We start from the raw sequence: 22077 nt of genomic DNA on the forward strand, positions 1-22077 counted from the left end.
ACTGGAAGAAGAGAATGTGCATGTGGGAAGAAGGGTCATGCAGCTGAGACATGCAGGGAGGAGGCTGCACAGTGGAGCCCAGAGGAACTACAGCAGGTGGGAGAATTCAAATAGCACCCTGCTCCAGCAGGGACATAGCAGGAGGGGGATCTGCCCACAAAATACTCTTCTCTCATGCATATGCACGCACACAAATGAAGGAGCACAGAGGCACAGTGCTGGGTGGGGTGACCCCAGAAACCCTGTCAGAGAGACACAAGCCCCTGCCCTGGTACCCCCAAGATGTCCCTGGGGAGACTCCGCCACAGTGCCTATCATGATGAGTGAACGGGAGGCCCAAAGCACCTTGTGGACCTGAGGAACTGTGGAAGTACACACTAACTTGGATGAGTTTGTACCTAGACCTTAACACCAAGTGGTACTGAGGCACCCTCCCCACTAGACTGTTGCAAAACCTCTGGATCCTGCTACTTTTATAAGGACGAGTCTGAGCTTTTAGAAAGGCACATACAACAAACAGGAAGAGCTGGTGAATGGAAAGAAGATTCAATTGGAAAGCAGTTCCTAGGGAAGAGAAGTTCCTCCCAAGGAAGCCAACTTGCCAGCTTGTGTATATCTTCCATCCTGCATTTCACGCCAACCTTTCTACCAGTCCCACTCTTTGCAACAGAACGTAAGGTACCTGAGCTGAGAAGGTCTCTGAATGATGGCACCAATGGGAATTCATCACTGACTTTAAAAGGCAGAAACTGTGCTAGAACTGAGAAAACAGCCTCTTCCCTTCTATGAATATAGGAGCCTCAGGATAGGCAGCCAAGGAGTAAATGGATTTTTTTGTCTTGATGTCCTGTCTCATTCTAATTACAATGAATGAGGATACCAATTACAATATTAAAATAATGATGTTTGATCACATGCAAGAAACTAAGACACATCTTTTAAGGTCCAAATGGCCAAACTTGATCACTGCAATTACAGCACTCAGGTATCCTATACCAATCCTTATTAACATATCAGATTCCATAATACCCAGGAGACGTGAAACAGTACTGAAAAAAAGAAGCTTGGGAATAAAGGCAATGACTAAACTAAACAGTGTCAGGACACAGACTCAATCACTGGCCTGCAATCATCTGCTGTGTTTGTTTTCTTCTCCCTGGGTGGCCATGCAATGCCCCAGGAGACAGCCTAAGCCAGTGACAGCTCCTAAAACTCAGCAAAAAGCAGGCCACCCTCAGTCAGGGGAAAAGAGTTTAGATACATGGACTTGAGCCATACTGCATCACTTGCAGCTAGGACTAGGGAATTGACCCATTTTGTTTATGAGTAAGACAAAACTGCAGAAGACAGTGATGCAATAATTAAGTCATGCCAAATGTAAGATTTTCAGCTGTACTGTACAGATACTGTTTTCTATGTACCACTCTATGCTGCCTTTCATCTCTATTCACCTGGCATGCCAGGGGGTAGTAGAAGTCCATGATAGATATTTGGACTGCCATGTAGAGCATCCATAAAACATGGACTCCAAAGACCTTAAAATTATCTCTGCAAACATTTTAAAGAAACGTAGGGTCAGACCTCACTTTTGAAGGTCAACAGACATCCTTACATTGTTAGATTTGCAAAAAAATGCGTACTGTAACATCTGGGGTGTAAATCATAAGTGTCATGGAGCTGGGTATAGGAAGAAAACCTGATGCTTTCTCCTACTTCACACACCATCCTGTCATAAAGAAGGCAACCCAACTAGTCTACAGTTACCTTCTGGGCTAGTACTTTCTTGAATACTTCTTTTTTTTCCTACTCTCAGAGTTTTTTTTAAAGGCCTAACACTACATTCCTAGGGAAAATAGGGCTAACATGTCAAACTCTATGTATTTAAAGTCCTTGACTTCAGCCTCATCTTTATACAAAATTACCTCAATTATTTTTCGTTGAAGAAGGACTTTTAGACAGCCTCCACTGATACTTGGCCTCACTGTGGCTGTGAAACCTGAAGTGAGAGAGTTTTTTTGATACACTTGCTGAAGTCAAATGGGAAAAAAATATTTAAATGCCTAATTCCCATTGAGACAGACAAATGCTTCTTGATTTGCTCCAAAGTAGCTAGGTCTTGTTCTTATTTTGTCTATCAGCTGTTGAACAGTACTTTGGTAGGCTGATATGTTTTCTATTTTACCTATTGCAACAAAAAAATTGTAGTTAAATGGTTTTCTTTCAAATAAAGAAAAAATTATCTTTTCTTACTTCTGCATTTTACACTAAAAAAACTTTTTCAATAAACAGATCAACTGAGCTGTATTATGTCAGATCTAAAATAACTGTGGTTCTGCCAGATTCGTCTTGCATTTACAAAACGCAGAAGAACACTCTGTAAGCTCTCTCTATATATACACTTCTAGTAGTTGCTATAAATTAATACTGAAAATCCTTTTTATAGCTAAATATTTATTTTTGAAAGCATTACCACAAACGTCAGAAACAAAGTCATTACAACAATGTCTTGTTACAGAAACACTTTATGACTTGAATAATTTGGTTCAAATTTTCCAAAATGTGTACCACTCAGCTCCTCTGTCCTTCCCTCTATCAGAGCATGATCGTATTTCATTTATGTGAGGCACCATTGAGAAAATATGTTCAGACTATATTTTTTTTAATCTTGCTACCAGTTAAAGTTGCTCAAATCCTATTCCTTTGTTACTTTTTAAACCAAACCCCTTCAATGTTTTGCCTTTCTCTTGTGAAAAATGGACATTGTTTTGTAAGGAAACATGCCTGCCAAAAATGATAGAAATGCATGATATGTGGGGTTTTTCCTTTTTAATCGAAGAGAGGGTGTCACTTTTCGTAATACTTTCCTGTATGAAATAATTTTTTCCAGAATTTGAAAGTTCTCATGACTAATTTGAAACTGAGATATAGTTCCAATTTCTGACTATGTCAGAGGAGCCTCTATTCTCTTTGACATCTGTGCAAACTAGGATTACCTCCAAATGGACAACCTCGGGGGCTGAGTAAAAAAAAAATTCAATATTACATTGAAAAATCAACTCTGAGGGAGTACAGTGAACATCAGAAAGATAGAATAATCATTCCCCTCATGAAGAAAAGTTTCCTTTTTGATGTAAGATAAGCCAGTGTAACAACAATACGTTGTGTGAAATTTTCAGAAACATGTTCTAAACTGTGGGTGGCTAATGCACTTTTGATGTCTGGGGTGGTTTTGGGATGCAGCATTCAAAGGAGCTGTCAGCTGAAAGTGGATGCAGCTGGAGAAAGTTGGAATCTGAACCTAGGAATGGCGTGGGCTGGCTGCAAATTACAATGAAGGCCTATACAGTGTAAAAGGTTTTTGCTGCCTGAACCAATAAAAGTCATGGTAGCCAAAGTAAAAAAGAAAAAAAAAAAAAGGTTTTTGTTTCAGTGGTATATAATGCCACTACCTAAAATGGGAGCACAGTGATGAAAGGCAGCAGCACACTTCTCACAGCTGACCAGGGCTCAGAGCCAGTGACTGCATCAAAAAGGGTGCACAGCTTCCAGCAGCCAAATCACTGAGCAATCCTAACCAACAATCCCTTAGAGAGAGTGCTCTGGCAGGATGGTGACAGGCTTCTGGCTAAACTGACTGACATTCTCCCAGCACCTATATTAGCAGACAATTATCTGACATTTAGGAACAGACATATATATTTATAAACCAGAGTCTCTGCTTGAACCCTATCAGAGCCAGGATTCATTTCTTATAGGGAAGCATTTTTAAAATACTTGAAAAAGCAATTGTATGCTGTTACCTTCTTATCCGACAGGCTACAGTTATAAAAAATTGCCTCAAACTCTTTTTCAGGATTTGCATGTTACCAGCATACTACAAAGCTTGTATACTGATGCCTAAATCCCTTGCATTTATTTAATTTCAGTAGCCTTGCACATTGCTGCCTTCCTTTGGCTGACATGTGGATCTTCCTGGACACTGGTGTTTTTCAGATTCTGTTAACGTGACATAATTTATTCCAGTAAAGTTTTAATTTTAGCTCACTGTGTAATCAGTGTGTATAATTTTAATTATTGTAATCTCTAAGTCAGCCCCTTAAATACCACTGGACTGTATGTTCTGTTTATAAAACTGAAAAGAACACTCAGAGAAAGATATGTTTGTTACATTTAGGACTAAATGCTATATTTTGGGTTTACCTGGCAAAGCTCAATGTCCTTATACTTTTGTTATAAACAAATAAAGAATTTCCCTTTCTAAAGGAAAAGAGTGCATTTGAAACAGAAGATTCTGTACAGTCTTATAGAGGGTTTATTTTAGTAATACAAAGAAATCATTTGTGTGCTCTTCTTCTACAAAGCATGAACATGTTCTGCTAGTAATTAGTAAGAAGAATACATATTGTTCAGAAAAATATATGATGCATTTAGATTTTCTAACATGAAACCACAGCATCACATTAGAGAGCAGCATTCATTTGTTTATGTCAGAAACTTCTCTCTTGTACTGAATCCAATAATATGTGTGGGCATGACATTAATTGCTAAAAGCAAAACTAAAAAGTGAACAAGACAATGTATGTTTCTGGTATGCATTACCTTCCCAAAACTAAATGAAATTCCATGTTATGGAAGCAGATTAAGTCTGTTACATGCTTGTAACTCAGCATGCTCTGAGGATCACATTTCTACCTATTTAGCTTGTTTAGGAAGCTCCTTGTTTAACAACACACAAAAAGTGTTTCTAAAATGTGTGTTTTATTTGTCAAAACTTAGCTCAGGACTCACATGACATATATTTTGCATTAGGAAACCAACCAGTTTTGTAGATGGTTATTTGTACCAACAATTAACCAAAAGGATTTTGGGAAGAGAACTTACATCTGCTAGATTTGAATATACATATGTATTTGTATGGTAACTTAAAAAATATCTTTCTGTGGCTACCTTCACCATTATTATTTTGCACAGTATTTTAAATTACTTACTTATGATAGAATGATCTTGTGCTTCTGCTGGCATGCTAGGACCTCCAGTCCTGCTTATTTAACCTTACCTCCACAGGGTTGTTTACACTTTCAGAACCTGATTTCAATTTACTTTAATTTTCTCAGAGACTTTTGTATTTATAAAAGCTGAGCATCTAGTGACCTCTCTATTCCTGACATTTCCTTTACTCTCCACTATGAAAAAGAACAAAAACCCCAGTGTCCCATTTCTGTTCCAAAAAAACTAAAGTGCTTCCTTCAGTGGGTTGGTCCTTGTAATTGAAAATGGCAACCAGATGTTTACAGAACACACAAGAAATTTTCCTTGAGGCTTTTATTCTTTATAATTGTTTGCTAAGTTAGTTGGATTTCAGCAAAACTTGTCTGAGGCTGCAACAAACAGCAAGTAGGGGCTCCTCCTAACTGTACTCTGAACAATTAAAAAAAAACAAAACAGAAAGAAAAGTTAAAACTAAAGTTTCCTACTCTTGTTAATGTGTTTCTAGCTCCACAAAAAGTCATTCAGTAAGGGAGGAAATTTGGTTCTATTAGTACTTATTTTTACATGCCATCCCATGAAAAATATACCTATTTCACAATACATTATTTGCTTTCTACTTTCTCAAAGTTCATCTGGCTGTTATCTATACATTACTGATTTTTGCTCCCTTCTCTTTCCCCACTCCCATCAGGAATATATTCTCATAAATTTTGGGGGGTTTGAAAGTATTTTGCATTTTAAGAATATGCTGTAAACTACATACTGTTTGTTCCTCCAAGCCCTAAGTCACCATAGCTGAATCATACCTGAAATCTCTCCATCTTCTTTAGAAATCACCATTTTTCCTCTTCAGTTTCTTGTCTGCTTGATTTTCTCAAGGCTAGTCATGTACTTCAAGAAGTCTGTGAGACCATCTTGTTACCCCACCAGGGGACTCACTACACACAATAAAATCTCTTTACCTAATCATTCAAGACATCTAAGATTGACTGCTCCAGAGCTCCAGGGAATCCATTTGATTACTTCACTAGCTTTACCCCCAAAACAGATTTCCTAATAACAACTCTGTTGTAGTACATCATGCCCTGATTACTACAGACATGATGAACAGATTGTTCTATTTTCCTTGGCAGCAGAATTTGTTAGCCCTTTGTGTTAGCAAGTACCTCTGTTCACCCAAATATACCAGTCTTCACAGTCATTGAAGAAAGAGCATCACTGTGTCCTCCTGTCTCTAGCACCTTGTCTCATTTTCACTAATTTTGCTGATATGATATGTCTTGGAAAATGCAAAACGGATGTCTGACAGTCAACAGATGTGGCCCTGAAGGCCTCCAAAACCCATGGCTGTAGTTTATTCTCTACACTAATTAGCAACTCTGAGGAAACTATTACTGGCTGCACTTACGAAGTAGCACTTCTGAGAGTTCCTACCTTGCTGCTGGCCAGATGTCAGCAATCAAGCTGATACTTTTCCTATTTAGCCTCTGGTCAAAAGTACGAACAGTGAGGAGTAGTAGAGGTGGTACAAAATGCTAAAGGAATAACATGAAGATATACAGCAAAGAGCATGCATTTCATCCTGACAGTGACTCATACAGGTTCTATCCTAGTTTTCTCCATCTCTAACTGATGTGGCAACATTTTCCAGCCTTGTAACTCCACCTGTGAAGCAAAGTAAACTGAGTAATTTTCTTCCATGAAAAATGTAAATTTTCTTTAAAAAGTACTTTTCCCAAAGGATACCCAGAAAACCAAAACGAAAAACTGACAAAGGCTGACACGGAAAATTTCTTTTGGGGAAAATCAAATGAGAATTTTCTTTCATCTGTCCCCAACTGCTTCTTCAGTCATGTAAATATATAGAGAGACAGAAAACTTTGCAGCTAGCATCACTTCACATCTGTGGACACCTGTTCTTGCTCCTGCAGCCTCATGTTCCCTGACATTCCCCAAGCACCAGCTTTTACAGGGAGTGACCACCACTGGGTACAAAGAAGCAAAAGAACTCTCTATAGAGAGCCAAGAGGGGGACAGCAGAGGGCTTATCTTCCGTAACAATACAAGTCTCAAACCATCATTTCACAGCAAAATGAGTTATGCCTGCATATAGTCAGGTGGCTTGATCAGTGAGGGGGTATTTACTCCTTGCTGTAATACATAAGTAGTGCCACTTTAAATACCAGACAGATCTCTTAACCCAGGCACATAAAGAGAAAGGCCAAGATTCGCTAAGATTTACTCCCATGGGTCTGTTGTCTCAACCAGCCCTTCCTGTTCCTGGTGCAGCTCCACCCAAGCACCACTCCCACATCTGCAAAAAGCTAGGTCATCCTCATAGTTAGTTGCTGGAACCAGGGCTTAGTTTACACAGCCAAGTATTTAAACGCAGCATGCTCTTAAAATGGAAGAAAACAGAGCAGAATTCAGTGTATATTGATAATCTCAGAAAAGAGGAAATAGCTAATCTTCAATGGATGTCACTCAAACTGCAAAAAGAGGCAATAGTAAAGTTTAAATACTTAACTACAGTATTCTAAAAATAGGAAATGATCATGTAAAAGCAATACTATGAAAATGGTTTATGATTGTTTTTTTAAAGTCTCTCATTGCAATTGCAAAAACTTCCACCAAATTACTAACATTCTAAGGCAGCAGGGAGCATATAATGTTACACTGCATTCAGTCAGGAGCCTGAATACATGAGCTTTTTTCCATGGCCAAGCTGATGGGCTATCATTGAGCTTATGCACAATCTTTTCCACTCCAAGAGCTAGTGGTAATGACAGAATTTTGCATGTTACTGCAGAATGAATTAAAATTGGCCAGTCAGATGTGTAACATACAACTGCACACATTTCTTGGAGCCTGCAGTTTGCTGAGATTTGCTTAACTATCGGTAAAGGTGAAGAATTGAGAAATGAAGGAAACGCCTATTAAGGGAGGGTCACCAATGACTAATGAGGCAGGCACATTCAGCAAAGGACACAAAAACTGATGGCTCTGTAAGGAAAGACGTAAGTAGTTTATGTATCTTTGAAGATATCATCTGGGCAAAGTATGGAATTCAGGAAAGATTCAGGCAGCAGGCAGTAACTAGGGAACATTATTTTTGGAGGGCAGAAATGCCTATTAGTGAAACAAGTTTCTGAGATAAAACCATCCTTTTAAAAAATGTGAAAATATTGGCAGGGTAGCACAGAGTCATAGGGACACACAGATCCTGTTAAATCTTTACTGTGGTAACAGAGATGAGAGCTTCTCAGACTGGAAGAACAGGGAAGAAGGCAGAAGACCCTGGAAAACATTTAGCAAGTTCTTCTCTGGTATTTGCCACTCTGGGAGGATCTAAGGGGGCTCTGAAGCCAGGTGGCCCATCACACTCATCTCCAATAGAGCAGCACAGCTTTGTTCTGGGCTGAGGGAAGGAAGCCCAGAGGCTTGTACAGCTCAGTATGGCAAATCTCCCAGGAGAAAGCCTGGAAGTGTGGGGCTTTCTCACTTCTCCTGATCCTTTTATTATTTTCAATGAGATTATGACACCCATTTCAACCCCCTCCAAGGCTGTGGTGAATGCATAACTTGTTCCAGAGGCTATGCCTCTCTGAGCAGATTTTCACATTTTATAAAGGAAGGAAGAGAGGGAGGGAGGGAGGGAGGGAGGGAGGGAGGAAGGAAGGAAGGAAGGAAGGAAGGAAGGAAGGAAGGAAGGAAGGAAGGAAGGAAGGAAGGAAGGAAGGAAGGAAGGAAGGAAGGAAGGAAGGAAGGAAGGACACACACCAATCACACTAGCTGGAAAACCAATGTGCCATTTGCAGATGTGCTGGCCAATACAACCTGATATCTTTCTTATCAGCTGTTATGATGAGCTGTTTGCTCATCAGCAACTTCTTTTGAACTGCTTACTTCAAAATGGATTTACCACAGATACTTACTAGAGATAATGACCATGTTAAAACATTGCCCACGGTGGTAATCCCAGCTCTCTGCAAAATCTGACTATTCCATCATCTGCTACTAACGTAGTTCTAACACAGTTCCACCTCTCTATCTCCATTCCAACAGCAGACTAAGAGACATGTTAAATTTACAGCAAAACTGGCCCATTTAGGGCTGCTGCAAAAGGAAGTCTCTCACAGCTCAGAGCAGACACAGGTATCAGTCCATGGACTTTTGCCTCCATGTGGGTTTAATTGCTAAGGAATGGTGAAAGCACAACTACTTTTTGTTCAAGCAAAGCTGCTTCAGAATTTACTGACAAAGCTATTTTTCAGTGAAAAATTAGGGGTTTGAATAATTTATGTTTTACTGCAGAACACATCTGTATGGATTTTTCATAGTAAACCCATAAACCACAGTCACTTTGCCATGATTAAAAAAAACCCTATGTTTTTCCTTTTTAGCCAACTGTTTTCCAGTTACCAAAACTCAAAATGGTTTTGGTTGGTTTGTAAGAAGTGAAAAATTTCCACTGAAGAAAACTATTCCCCTAATGTTTCTCCCTGACAGCAATGAATTCAACATAGTGCTGCAGCCCAGGTGTTGAGGACCTTTCTGGAAGATCAGTGTGCAGAGCTGTCACATTTGGGTTTCAAACACCAGCAGAATGGGTCCCAAAATTCTTAGCAGGCCAGCACAAAAAAAACCAGTTAGGAATGTTTTGTGGTGAATTTTTTTCCATATATGACTTCAGCTAGATTCTTGGCTCTCAGCCATTCAAAACAAAAAATCCTTTCAAATTTAGAGTGAACTTTGAAAGCTACACGAGTAAGACAGTCTGCACAAAAAAATAAAAGCACCTGATAGAGCTGCTAAATAATACCAAGTAATAAGGAATTACTCTTTTTATAGATTTTTCGCAGCACTCACATTCTGTGTTTCTCAGTTCATTATCTATATATTTTTAATTGAGGCCAAAGGAGCATATTTTTAATAAGTTATAACACTCCTATTAGAAAAATATTATGCCAAAGCATAGCTCAAAATACCCTTCTCCAAAATAAGGAGTACCGTCCCTTCCAGAAGATTAAACTCCATCATCTACTGGGGAAGAAAATTAACTTTGAATGTAATTTGCTTAGCTGTAAGAAAAGATCATTGGGTTGGTATGTAGACATCCTCTTTTACTTTCTTCTTGTTTTTAAAACATAACATTAAAGCTAAGCACTTACATAACAGAGAATAGTTAAAGGCAGATTTATGCTGCCATGAAATAGAATTAGTAGAATCTTACTCTTAGCTTTAAGTTGGCAAGCATTTGACTTTTTTACATACTCCAACATCTGCTGAAAGCTGTAGGATGTTCCTGGAAAATACCTAAGGCCTTTTCATTACTTTTTTTTATTATTACTGGGAAAATACTACAGGAAGTACTGGTTCTAGCCTGTAAAATATAAATATCCACAGTTCAGCTCATTTCTGCAGAGGTAATATTTGGAGTGTAAAAACTGTACAGGAGAACTTCAATCTGAACTCAGCACTGTAGGAAAATCTAGTACAGTCTTTTTTTTCTTTTTTTTTACAGGTTTCAACTGATTTTAGCATACCCACTTCCTTGGCCATTTGAAAGAGAAGTATTTCACAGAGATGGTGCACATGGTCCCCAGAGACACCATCTTTTCTCTGCAGCCCATCTGACATTAGCAAAGGCTGCAGACATGGTGTGTTTTGTCACTTTCAGACGGAAAGTACTCAAGGCAAGGAATGGCTAAAAGGTGACTATAAAACTAGATTAAAGTAAGAGTGAGATGAAGACAATTTACTACTTCTTAGTACAGCCTGCCAAAGAAAACCACATGTACCTCATTTTCAAGAAAGCTTCTTAAAGAAACTTGAAATTAGCAATGGAATTTTGAGCAATCTCAAGCATGCTAAGTAATTATAGTTTTCATCTATGAAATTATCTGGTTTGCTTAAAGCTCAAGCAAACCTGAGCTCTCTGGTAGCCCCAGAAGTGTATTGCAAGCCTGAATGACACAAACAGTACTCCCTTTAGCACGAGAAATATCTAACTACACCATTTTTCCTCTGATGGAAGTGCAGCCTGTGTATTTTTTTCAAAGCCTTCCAGTTCCCAAATTGACTTCCAAGACCAAATTGGCATCACAGTTTCAGTTCATACCTCAGAGGTGTCTAAGAACACTCAAACATGGTCATCACATATATAATTGGTGCCCAAGCTTCTCTATCAAGCACACTGTAACTCTACACAATAAAGCTACAGTCCTTTGTGCAAGAGATCAGGATTCTTCAGTAGTCTGCTTTAACTGTGGATCAAATTTCAAGAGGAACCGAGAACCAACAGTAATCTATCCCAGATTCAACAGCAAGTGCAAAATTTACTTGTCCTATATTGTGTTCTTCAACAAGTTTACAGAACAATCAAAACATTACTAGAGGAAAAAGTACCTTCACACATACAACTTTTCTTTAGGAAAGAAAATGATAAGGAAACAAATGTAGCAGGTATGTGTTTTCTTATGAAACATTCTATTGAAAATCCCTCCGTTATATTGATGAAGTTCGTTTGAGAAGTCATCAGGAGCCAAACTGATCTGATTTAGTTGTTAAGACTATGATGAACTACTCTGCTGCATTCTTTTTACAGAAGGATACCTAATAGAACTCTACCTAATAGAAGAATCACCTAATTGTGGAAGATTATCCACACAGCTGAGAAGGGCTAGAATTTAGTTGCTATCCTTACTTTTATCAGAGTTTATGCACTTTATGTTTGTGGAAGAACACTGGATCAGTTCTACATTTAGTGATCACTCTTAGTAATTAACAAATCAACTAAGTCTAATTATTCTTACTGTGATAAGGGCCCTCATGTCCCAGATCTTCCGCCAGTCTCCTGTTTTCAAGAACTGTGACTGTATATCCATGTTTTGCCAGGATGCGCTGACAGAGCTGGCGGTCAGTTTCATGGTGAGCAGGAGGTGCATAGAGAACTGCTCTTCTCGTGTGGCTTCCAAAGTACTGGAGAATGGAGTCATGGATCTACAGCAAACACAGTGCAAAGACAATGGTTGTAAAGATAGGACTCCTCAACAGTATAAAATAAAGTTGTTTTTCACAAAAAGAAGCTAGTAACTTACTGTGACAACATGGGAAATAGTTCTAGTATAATTAAGAATTCTCTTTATATCAGGGACTTCAGACCACAAATTCTATTTTGTCTGCCTCTCCATTTTTTCTATCTTCATTTTGGACTGATACTATAAAGGTTTGAAAGCTCTGGGTAGCACTGAAGGATCTTTAAACCATGGGCTTCCCTTCCTGGAAACAACTTTTCCTGAAAACTGGGCTGCCCTGGTGAGCTGGTAACAGCAGCTGCCGTCTGACTTTGACTTTGTGGCTGCAGTCACCTAAGCAGAGAGGGCTTGCTAGGTCCCATGTGAACTGTTCCATGGAATGTGGGTCCTATGCAGATAGTAAGTGCAGGAATCTGAGTTGGGCTATGCAGCATTATTAAGAAAAGTAAGAAGAGTACTGGGGTAAAATCATACACAGGAATCCTAAACAGTACTGGAGATTACTGTGCTCTAGAAAGTTAAATGTAACCTTGTCAGTACCTTATTGCCTTATCAGTCCAACATGATCTAGCCCATAGGAGGACTGGCAGAGAGACTTGTATATAGGAGCAAGTGGAAAGGTATCTGATGTCGCCAATGAATCCCAAGGAACATTTGCATTATCTACCACTTACTGTCTTCCCATATGGTGCCTAGGCACAATGGCATCTAGAGAAAATCCATCCTCTATAGCTACCCTGGGGCATGAGTTTCTTGAAAGAGAAAAATGGAGAAGAGGCACCCCAAACACACAGTCATAGAGCAAGCACAACATTAATTGCTGAAAAGGACAAATTACTGGGCCATTACCATCAGATCTTTGGGTAAGGGGGATATTTTATGTCTGAAATAAGTGTGGTGGGTTGACCCTGTCTGGAAGTCAGGTGCCCACCAAAGCCAGCCTATCATTCCCCTTTTCAACTGGACAGCAGGAAAAAGTAGAGTGAAATCTTGCAGGTAGAGATCAGAACAGGGAGAGATCATTCATTGATTACTGTCACAGGCAAAACAGACTCAGCTTGGGAAAACTGATTTTTATTGATAATAAATGGAATTAGAGTGAGATAATCAGAAATAAAACCAAACCTTAAAACACTTTTCCCCCACCCCCCTTCTTCCCAGGTTCAACTTCCCTCCCAAATTCTCTACCTCTCCCTCAGTGGAGCAGGGGGGCTGGGATCAGGGGCTTTCTCAGCTCATCACGCACTGTCTCTGCTGCTCCTTCCTCCTCAGGAGGAGGACTCCTCACACTCTTCCCCTGCTCCAGTGTGGGGTACCACCCATGGAAGACAGTCCTTCATTAACTTCTCCAACATGAGGTCTTCCTACAGGCTGCAATTCTTCAAACTGTTCCAGCGTGGGCCTCTTCCATGGGGCCCAATCCATCAGGAACAGCATGGGTACTCCATGGCCTGCTGGTGGATCCCTACTCCACTGTGGACCTCCGTGGACTGCAGTGGATAGCCTGCCCCACCACAGTCTTCAACACATTCTGAAGTGGACTCTCTGCTCTGGTGCCTGAAGCACCTCCTCCGCCTCCTTCTTCACTGACCTGGTGTCTGCAGAGTTGTTCCTCCCATGCATCCTCACTCCTCCCTCTGGTTGCGGTTGCACAGTCGCTTTTTTCCCCCTTTTTAAATCTGTTGTTCCAGAGCTGCTACCACCATCACTGATGGGCTCAGCCTTGGCCAGTGGCAGGTCTGTCTTGGAATTGGCTGGCATTGACTCTGTGGGACATGAGGGAAGCTTCTGGCAGCTTCTCACAGAAGCCACCATGGTAGCCATCCCCCCAATACCAAAACGTTGCTGTTCAAACCCCAATAAAATAAAGCATAAAAATAGGATGGTCCATGTGGGAATTAGGACATGAATATCTGCAACAGTCTAGTGTTGCAGAGCAGAATGAGTTAAATGACATGAACAGCATAGCTGACTTACTGAAGCTGATCCAGCAGGAGTCATGAGAAATAAAAACTGCAGAAATCACATCCTTCTGCAAAGGATAGAACACTCTGCTGAAGATTATGGAACATCCTGCTGTGGTAAGCAATTGCGTAAAAGAAGATGCAACATTGTGGCTTCCTGCATTAGCTAGCAGGTAGACAAAACAAGTGAAAATTGTTATGCAGAAGCTAAAACAGTATAAATATCAGTGCCTTTTACTAATACATGTCCTTACAGTATCACTGCTTGGTCCATGTTTCAATCACTGTCAGTCTAGCTGTTCTTTTGCAATAAAAACACCACTAAAACACAAAACTTTCTTTTGGCGAAACATAGTTGTCTTTAGGATTGAAACATACCATCAGGGATTAAATTCAGGACATGAAATTAGTTCTTTGCAAGTTTGTGAATTTCAACCTGACAGTTGTCAGCAGTTTAAAAACTAAGTTATTCCATAACTTCTAATTTTAGTAGGCTTATCACTGAAGATAGGAAGCACTACACAAACAAGTCACCACCATTTTTTGCACAGTAGACTAGACTGAAAAGAGACAGATACTTTGATACAAAGAAATGTCATTCAAGATGTGTCCAGTTGTTTACAGGCCTGGGATCTAGTGCTAAAGTCACTCTTCTCAGCAGTGTGTCCACTGAGTGTGGGATGCAGTTTTACATTGTGCTTGGCTGAAGTGTAGCTTCTCTGCAGCAGTAAAGAGCACAAACTATTTCAGAGACCTTAGCTTCTAACACATCTTCTTTTGCTCCAGAGCACTTGGAAAGTGTTATCATCACTGATGAAGGGACATGAAAAAATGTCAATACAACACTATCAGAGTATTCCACACATATTTGCTAAGTTTGCAACCCAAAACTAGTTTAGAAACTGAGACATTCAAGTAAAGGTTGCTGGCCAGAATAAGCACAAACAGCACAGGGTGAAGTAATCAGAATCGTGTTAGGTCACCTGTTTGATAGTGTTCCTGACGTCCCAGAATTTTTAAAACACATTAATCAGGTGGCAAGCACAGTGTTAGAGCCTCCGATGGCCCTTGCCCACCACAGCAACATCACTCTTGTCCCCCTTCTGCCTTTGCCCCTCCTTTCTCTACTCTTATCTTCTGTATTTCCTGTTCTCTTTCAGCGCCAGCAGCTGCTGGCAGCCCTTCCTCTTCATTTCCCTCCCTCCCTCCCTGTTCCTAAATCCAGCCCTTGTCCCAGCCCCCCTCTTCTGCTCTCTCCCTTCTCTTCCAGGCATTCCAGCCAGATACTTCGTACTTTCCATTTCACTTGCATCGTGGAAAAAACCCAGAAAATAGAGACACCTCTTGCTTTATTTTGCAAGAAAATTCCATTTCCCATCCCTCGTGTGCTGCAGGGGCCAGCGCTGTGGGGTGAACTGAGGACACATGAGGAGTACAGAGGGGCTGCAGACCAGGACACATCCCTGATCCTGTTCCACTTCTGCAGGAGATTACGGCTTCTCCCACTCCCGTCCCTCCCAGCGCGGCCTGGGGTGAGGGTCCTGCCTTGGATGTGGGGTCACTTTGTGTGCCCCCCTCTTCACTAACAATTACCACACTTCTGTTATGCCAGGAAAGCACACCTTTCTTCGTGGAAGCAAAGCCTCCTGCAGTGCCACCTCTGAAGTATTTTGCTTCAATCATTAAGAGGTCCTGCCTCAGGCACCCATCAATGACTCCATTCCCCTACGGTCAATACTCCAAGGTCAGCATCCCAGGGCTCCCCCACTCGCACATCTGCTGCAACAGGGACGAGGCAAAGGGACGGGGACCAACCAGCCCCGGGGCGGCCCCAGGGGCTCAGCCCGCCCGCCGGCAGCGGGATCTGCCAGGGAAGATCCCGCCGCAACCCGTCAGCCTTGATGCAGAAGGCATCTTCCTCAGGTCCCTGGGGAAGGGCTGAAATGTTTACAGCGCTCTGGTTTGGCAGTGACGAATGTTCAACAGAACATCGATAGCGGCATAAAAAAAAAAAAAAAAGAAAGAAAAAAGAAAAAAAAAAAGAGGAAGTTCAGGCAGTGGCAGTGGCCTGGGTCATTTCCACAAAACACAAAGGAAATGGCCCCGAGCGGCTCCACGGGGCCCACGCAAGGTCCGGCTCCCAGCGGGCGCCGTCCCCGGCATGGGTCATCAGAGGGCTTGCGGCAGCCCTCACAGACAGCACAGCACCAGCTTCTGCGGAGGGCTCTTCTTGGGACGCTCACTGCTCACTCCAGAGACACACAAAAGCCCCTGAGTCCCAAGCCTGCTGCCGCAGCGCCGAGAGGGACCGAGCAGGGCCACACACACTCGGCCGTGCCGCGGCCCCGCCCGGCAGCCGGGTACCAGCACTTCCATCCACCAGCTTCCCAAAGAGCAACGGCGTCTCTGGGACACAGAGGCAATTCAAGGGCCTAAATTTAACAGCTTGACCTGATGTCTAATCTGGTACTATTAAATAATATTAAGTATCTCCACACCTTTTAGGGTACTTGCTTGAGATCCATGCATAGTGATGCCAAATTTATTTTCTCTGCCCTGTCCTTTAATAGCTATTTGCAGGCCAGGTTACAAGATGCAACGTGTCCTCTCTGTTTGCCAAGTCAGTGCAGTGTAGGGTGGGTTGTCAGCTACACAGAATTTAAAAAAAATCTGGCCAACTGCATGCTTGTAGCAAGTGATTCCATACTTTTTTCCAAAGCTCTATACAAAATGCCTTGCATCACTGGACATGCTGATCTAGTTACTACTGGATGTTTTTCAGAATTTCCAATATTATAGCAATAGCAGTCATGTTTATATATTTAAAGAGTCTGCTGGTTTTCATAAAATGTTTCTCAATCATAAAAATGAGGTCTGGGCAGAGAGTTGGTACAAGAGAAGCAGCGTGCAATAGATGAAAATAAGCTGTTCACATATTTCCACGTTTTATGGTTCTGATTTTTTTGGCATCCCTGTGATTTTAATGTACAACAGACTCAGACACAAAAAAAAAGGATCCATAACATTTTGAAAATTTGAGAATAATTGGTAAGTGGTCAAGTGTTCCCATGTCCCAACCATTTTTTGTACCTCTTTCTCAGTTTGAAGGCTCAGACTATTTGTTAGCAGGCTCAGTTTATTACAGATTCAGCGTATCTTATGTGAAAGGGATTGGTAAAGAACATCTGCAGCCCATGTCATACCTAGAAAATTGTGGTTTTGTCTCCACAGAAATTAATGAGGCTTTACAGCAAGACTGAGATTTCCCATATGATTTTGGATGAGACCTATGTCAGCTTTGACATGATATACCTGCTCTTACAGCTTACAAAACACTGCACTTAGCTGAGTCACTGACCTCATTTTAGTGCAATTGGCTGTTACACAGATGATCCACAGCCTGAACAACTGGTCCAAACAAACCAGAATGGGCTGTAAAGTAAATAAAAATGCATAAAAAAGAATTTTGTAATTTTGTTTTCAGTTTACAAAATAACATGAAAAACACAAAAGAAAACAAATTGAGCTCCATTAGAATTTATTAAAGATTCTTTAAAAAATATTGTATCAAATGTATATTCCTTTGATGTTTTAGCAAACAAGATAAAAGGCCCAGTTTATATAATATGAAAGCTGAAGAATTATGTAATCATCCTTGTGCAACTGAAAATAGACACCCATTATCAGAGTTGCAAGTCTTAGTTCTGTCTGTCTGCAACTTCCACATAGCTGTGAAGTTCTCTGTTAAAAAGAAAATGTTTTCACGTTTCCCTTGAAACCAGTATATCCAATTCTAGGTCATGAATGTGTAAGTATATAATTGATTCTACTAGTCTCTAATCTTTCCTCCCTTGCACAGAATTTCTGGGTTGTTCCAAAAACCTAGAATTTGGTCAGTAACTGAATCTTATGATGTATAATTACTGCTTTTGTAAGAAAATAGTGAAGATATTTCAAGTTGAAGAGAGCAAAACAGTTCCTCGGAAGTTCTTTCAGATTCCAAGATTACATAATTCCATAAATATTGATGCATTGTCTATGCCTGGAAAAGAAGCAAATATACAGTTTGAACTGTTGCCATAGAATTTCACTGACCATCACTTCAACTGCAGGAACAAAATTCTTCATCCTAACATAATGGCCCAACTCATGTCAGCCTAAGCTTCTCTCAGGAAAGAACTCAAAAACTGTGAATCATCTTTTCAGCTACGCATTTCTGGTGTCATTAGTCCCTGTGTTGATTACAAGCAGCCACTTTTCACACTGAGCTAGCCAAGACTGTCAGAGACTTGGTGCAGTAGCTTCAAATAACTTGACTGCAGCTTACTTTAACCCCACTGCTTCCTGTAGGTACTGAGCAGCTGCAAAAGAGGTGTATGAGCCACAATGTAAACCAAAAGGCCTTTGCATGAAAGTGGAGTGCAACAAAAATACCACAAAATAGAACCAGCCTTATAAAAAACAAGGCCGGCACTATTAGTAATATTCACAGGCAGTGAACAGCCTGAATTCCCATTTACCTAGCAAAGGAAGTCAGCATCTATCTTTGCTACTACATACCACCTAGCAAAACAACATTACAAAAAAATACGTGAATGGGACTCCTAGAAAATACTGCACTATTATTAAACAGCATCAATCAGAAGAGTGATAATAAAAACTTAGCATGTGGTTCTAATGCCCCAAGCCATTCATTTATGGGACTATGCAGATGTTTATTAGCTCCAAATGTGACTTCTAAATTCCTTTTTGTGTTTGCATAAAACTTCATAGAAATAGTAAGTTGTTCATGCTACCATTATATTTAAAGTGTGCATAGCTCCTGTATCAAGAAGTAAGAGAGAAGTTAATTTCCTGTTTCACTTTCTGGAGGATATTTAAATGTGTTAGCTTTATGTTCTGTTGGATTTCCTAATCAGAAAGGACTGGGTTGTAGAATGAAACGGCTGAAATGTAATTCTGCTTTGAATTGTTTGTTGGATAAATACAGAACAAGCAATTAGATTATTGGCATTACTTTGATGGCTGTCTTCTGATGACTATAAATCCAAGCGCAAAACTGGAATTATTTGCACAGTCTTCACCAACACTGTGAGCAGGAAGCACAGAGCTATTTTATCAAAATGCTTTTTGTTTTATGCCTGCATGTAGTATGTGGTGTCAACTGCCCTGTCTTGAGAACAGACAATGAGCCAATCCCACCATCTTATCAAAACACCACATTTTGGAGGAAGTTCCAGTGAAGTGTATGAGTAAGATTCTGCCTCCATTTGCTCTTCATGTGTCCCTCTCAAAGTCCCCTTCCTGCAAAGTCTCCACCCTGCCCCTCTTTCCTGACTGCTACCACAATAGCCTTGCCCTTTATCACCAGAATATCTCTAGCTATCTGCTCAGTAAAAATAGTTGTTTCCTCAGTGCTGTTTGCATTTTACACTTACATGTCCTGCTTTCATAGGGCGCAATGTGAATGTGGTATGATTCCAAGGAAACCAGTCACTGATACCATACCCTATGTTGATTGCTTTCTAGTAACAGCAGGTTTCATACCAGCAAAGTTCTTTATCCTTTTGTGAAAAGTTCTCATCCCCCTACTTATTCTATAAAATAAATACAGTTTTTAAGTTACATATACTTAAAAATGTATCAAACCTTATTATGCATAATGTAATCTTTTCTATCCAGAGCTCTCACCACGCTCCATCCTGCATAATAGCAAAAATCATCCCTTCTCATTCTATCATCAAGCTTCAATTCTCCTTTTTCACATATTTACATTTCAAAAGTTCTCATTAGCTTTGTCTTCTTTTCTTTCCATTTCCATTCTCATCTCCCTTTCTCTTCCCTTGCACATATTTGACCGTCCCTGCACACAATCTCTTCTGTACCTTCTGAGGTTACTATTACTTTGCAACTGTAGTTCCCTACTCTCTTCCCACATCTGCTTTCTTTCCTCATGCCTTCTTCCATAACAGACTCTGCTCCTATCTACTTTGTTCCCTGCTTATTCTGTCTGAAGCAGGCATATTCCATCAAAAAAAAAAAAAAATCAATAGAAAAGAAGTCTTTAGAGGATGAACTTCACTAGATTTGTTTTAAATGTCTGCATTAATTCACGATGAATTTTGCATTAGAGGTAGTAATTTCCATTGACTATGAAGTCCAGCTTTCTGCCTCTGACAGAGTGGAGCACTCAAGTAAAGAGAGGATAATTCCACTCTGGATGTCCAGAGTTCTAATGTTCTAGTAACATTTTCTCAGCTTTTCAGTAATTTGACTGCCAGTTTTCAAATATAGATGCCTGGACCAGTAACCTATGCAAGATGTTCAACTGGATCTTCCTCTAGATGTTGGTTAAGACTAAATTGTGATGTTTCTCTTTTTTTTTTCTTTTTTTCCTTTATTTTTCTATAAAAATAGTATATTTGAGATATGGCCACATTAAGCTGTCATTATCTTGGATCTTTCACACTGTCCACTCCTAGGAAATTATATCCTCTCCTGTTTCTTCAGAATGAAGCCATAAAAACCCTTTTATTCCCTTCCTGTTTGCTCACTTCAATATAATTCCTCTTTGAGATACATCTTTTAGACAAAGCCTAAGTGGCAGGTTCAGGGCCTTAAAAGGAAGACAGCTTTTTTTCACCACACCTGTGGTATTTCATTATTTGGATGCCAGCCTAACCTACTCATCAAGTTCTCATATAATCAGCTGTGTATCTTCTTTGTTTTCTTGTTCTCAGCTGGCCTTAAATGGTGTGGGGATGTGAAGCAGGAGTCTTGTGCGTATCCATGAAATAATTAATCTCCTTCAAAACCCAATTTAAAATCTGAATTTCTTTTTTTTTAATACATTTGCAGTGGCTGCAGAGCTAGTATGCCAAAAAAGTGCCTATCACAGGAGTAAAAACTATAAAAGGTGATTAATAATTTCCTCCTCTTTTCTCTCCAGCTGTGGAAGAACTAAAGAGAGAATTTTGCTTTCCAGGATGAAACAGAAAATCCCATTGCCAATATGGTGAACCAGGCTCACAATTTCAACCTGGATGTAAAGCCTAATGGCTTGGGGACTGGGTCTTTTAAGAAAAAAGGAAAAGTGGTTGTGGCTCTTCTCTTACTGGGAAAGCAACTGAACACCAGGTATCTGCCCTCCTAATAGCAATATGGTCCATATTCCTTCTACTCAGCAGAGGTTCACCGTCTCCCTGGGCAAAATTACTCGTGTGCAGAGACATCTAAATTGCCTCTGGCTGACTTAATTCTGAGAGTGGAAACACAGCTTAACCAGATAATTAGCTCTTCTCAAAACTGGCCGAGAAGCAGAGCTAAATTACTTAGGAGAAGTGTAGCAGTATTACAGCTGGCTGGTACCAAAAGTATTTCTGGCACAATACCGTGCCAGGCAAACAACACAGAGGGCTTGTATGGTTTTGGTTTTTTTTGTTGATACCTATTCCAGTTTTGGTGCTACAGCACCAGCTCTTCTCCTTACTATATATATTCACAAGTATTTTATCATTTGGGAGGTAAGAGGGCCCTGCTAAACCTGCAGACAGCTTGCTGCTAGATGTGATATCACTCTCTAATGCCTTTAATGCTCAAAATTCAGAAATGAGCCTTCTATTTTTCATGCTTCAGATATTAACATTTAATTTTGTACTAGAAAATGTTGACCTCTATTCCTGTGAATTTAAAGCCACAGGATAAGATCCCCAGCAGCTTTTAAAACTCCTGTAACGTGTGATACCTGAGAGAGGAGTACTAGGAGCTCTGTCTGGTTTCCCAGGCTATGAATGAAATCTGAATTTTTGCAATTTAAAGAAGACAGCTTGCACTATGTACCCAACAGGAAGGGCTCCATCCCAGAGCATCCTGGATGTAGTTAAAGACACTTTTACAGACGTAATTGGCAATGTCCATCCCCATGCTTCTTCCACACTTGTCTGTAACTGTCCAAAATGTTGATATCAGAGATGCATTGGCAAAACTGGACTTTTCCTCAGATCTCTTCCTTTGCTTCCAAAAAATGACTCATAAAAGATGCCAGGGTTTTTTTTTTTTTTTTGTTTAGTTTTATGGGGTTTTTTGAG

General features: G+C 40.3%; 1 protein-coding gene across 3 annotated transcripts in view; it reads right to left on the bottom strand.

Moving 5' to 3' along the window:
- CPED1 (cadherin like and PC-esterase domain containing 1) overlaps positions 1 to 22077 on the bottom strand; it is a 143681-nt gene that overhangs the window by 118016 nt on the left and 3588 nt on the right. For all 3 annotated transcript variants that reach the window (XM_010395476.4, XM_019283616.3, XM_010395475.4), the window contains exon 3: positions 11805 to 11991. In XM_010395476.4, the coding sequence (XP_010393778.2) occupies positions 11805 to 11991 (187 nt within the window). The remainder of the gene's footprint in view (positions 1 to 11804; positions 11992 to 22077) is intronic.

Source organism: Corvus cornix, chromosome 1A (assembly GCF_000738735.6).
Source record: "Corvus cornix cornix isolate S_Up_H32 chromosome 1A, ASM73873v5, whole genome shotgun sequence".
NCBI lineage: Eukaryota > Metazoa > Chordata > Aves > Passeriformes > Corvidae > Corvus > Corvus cornix.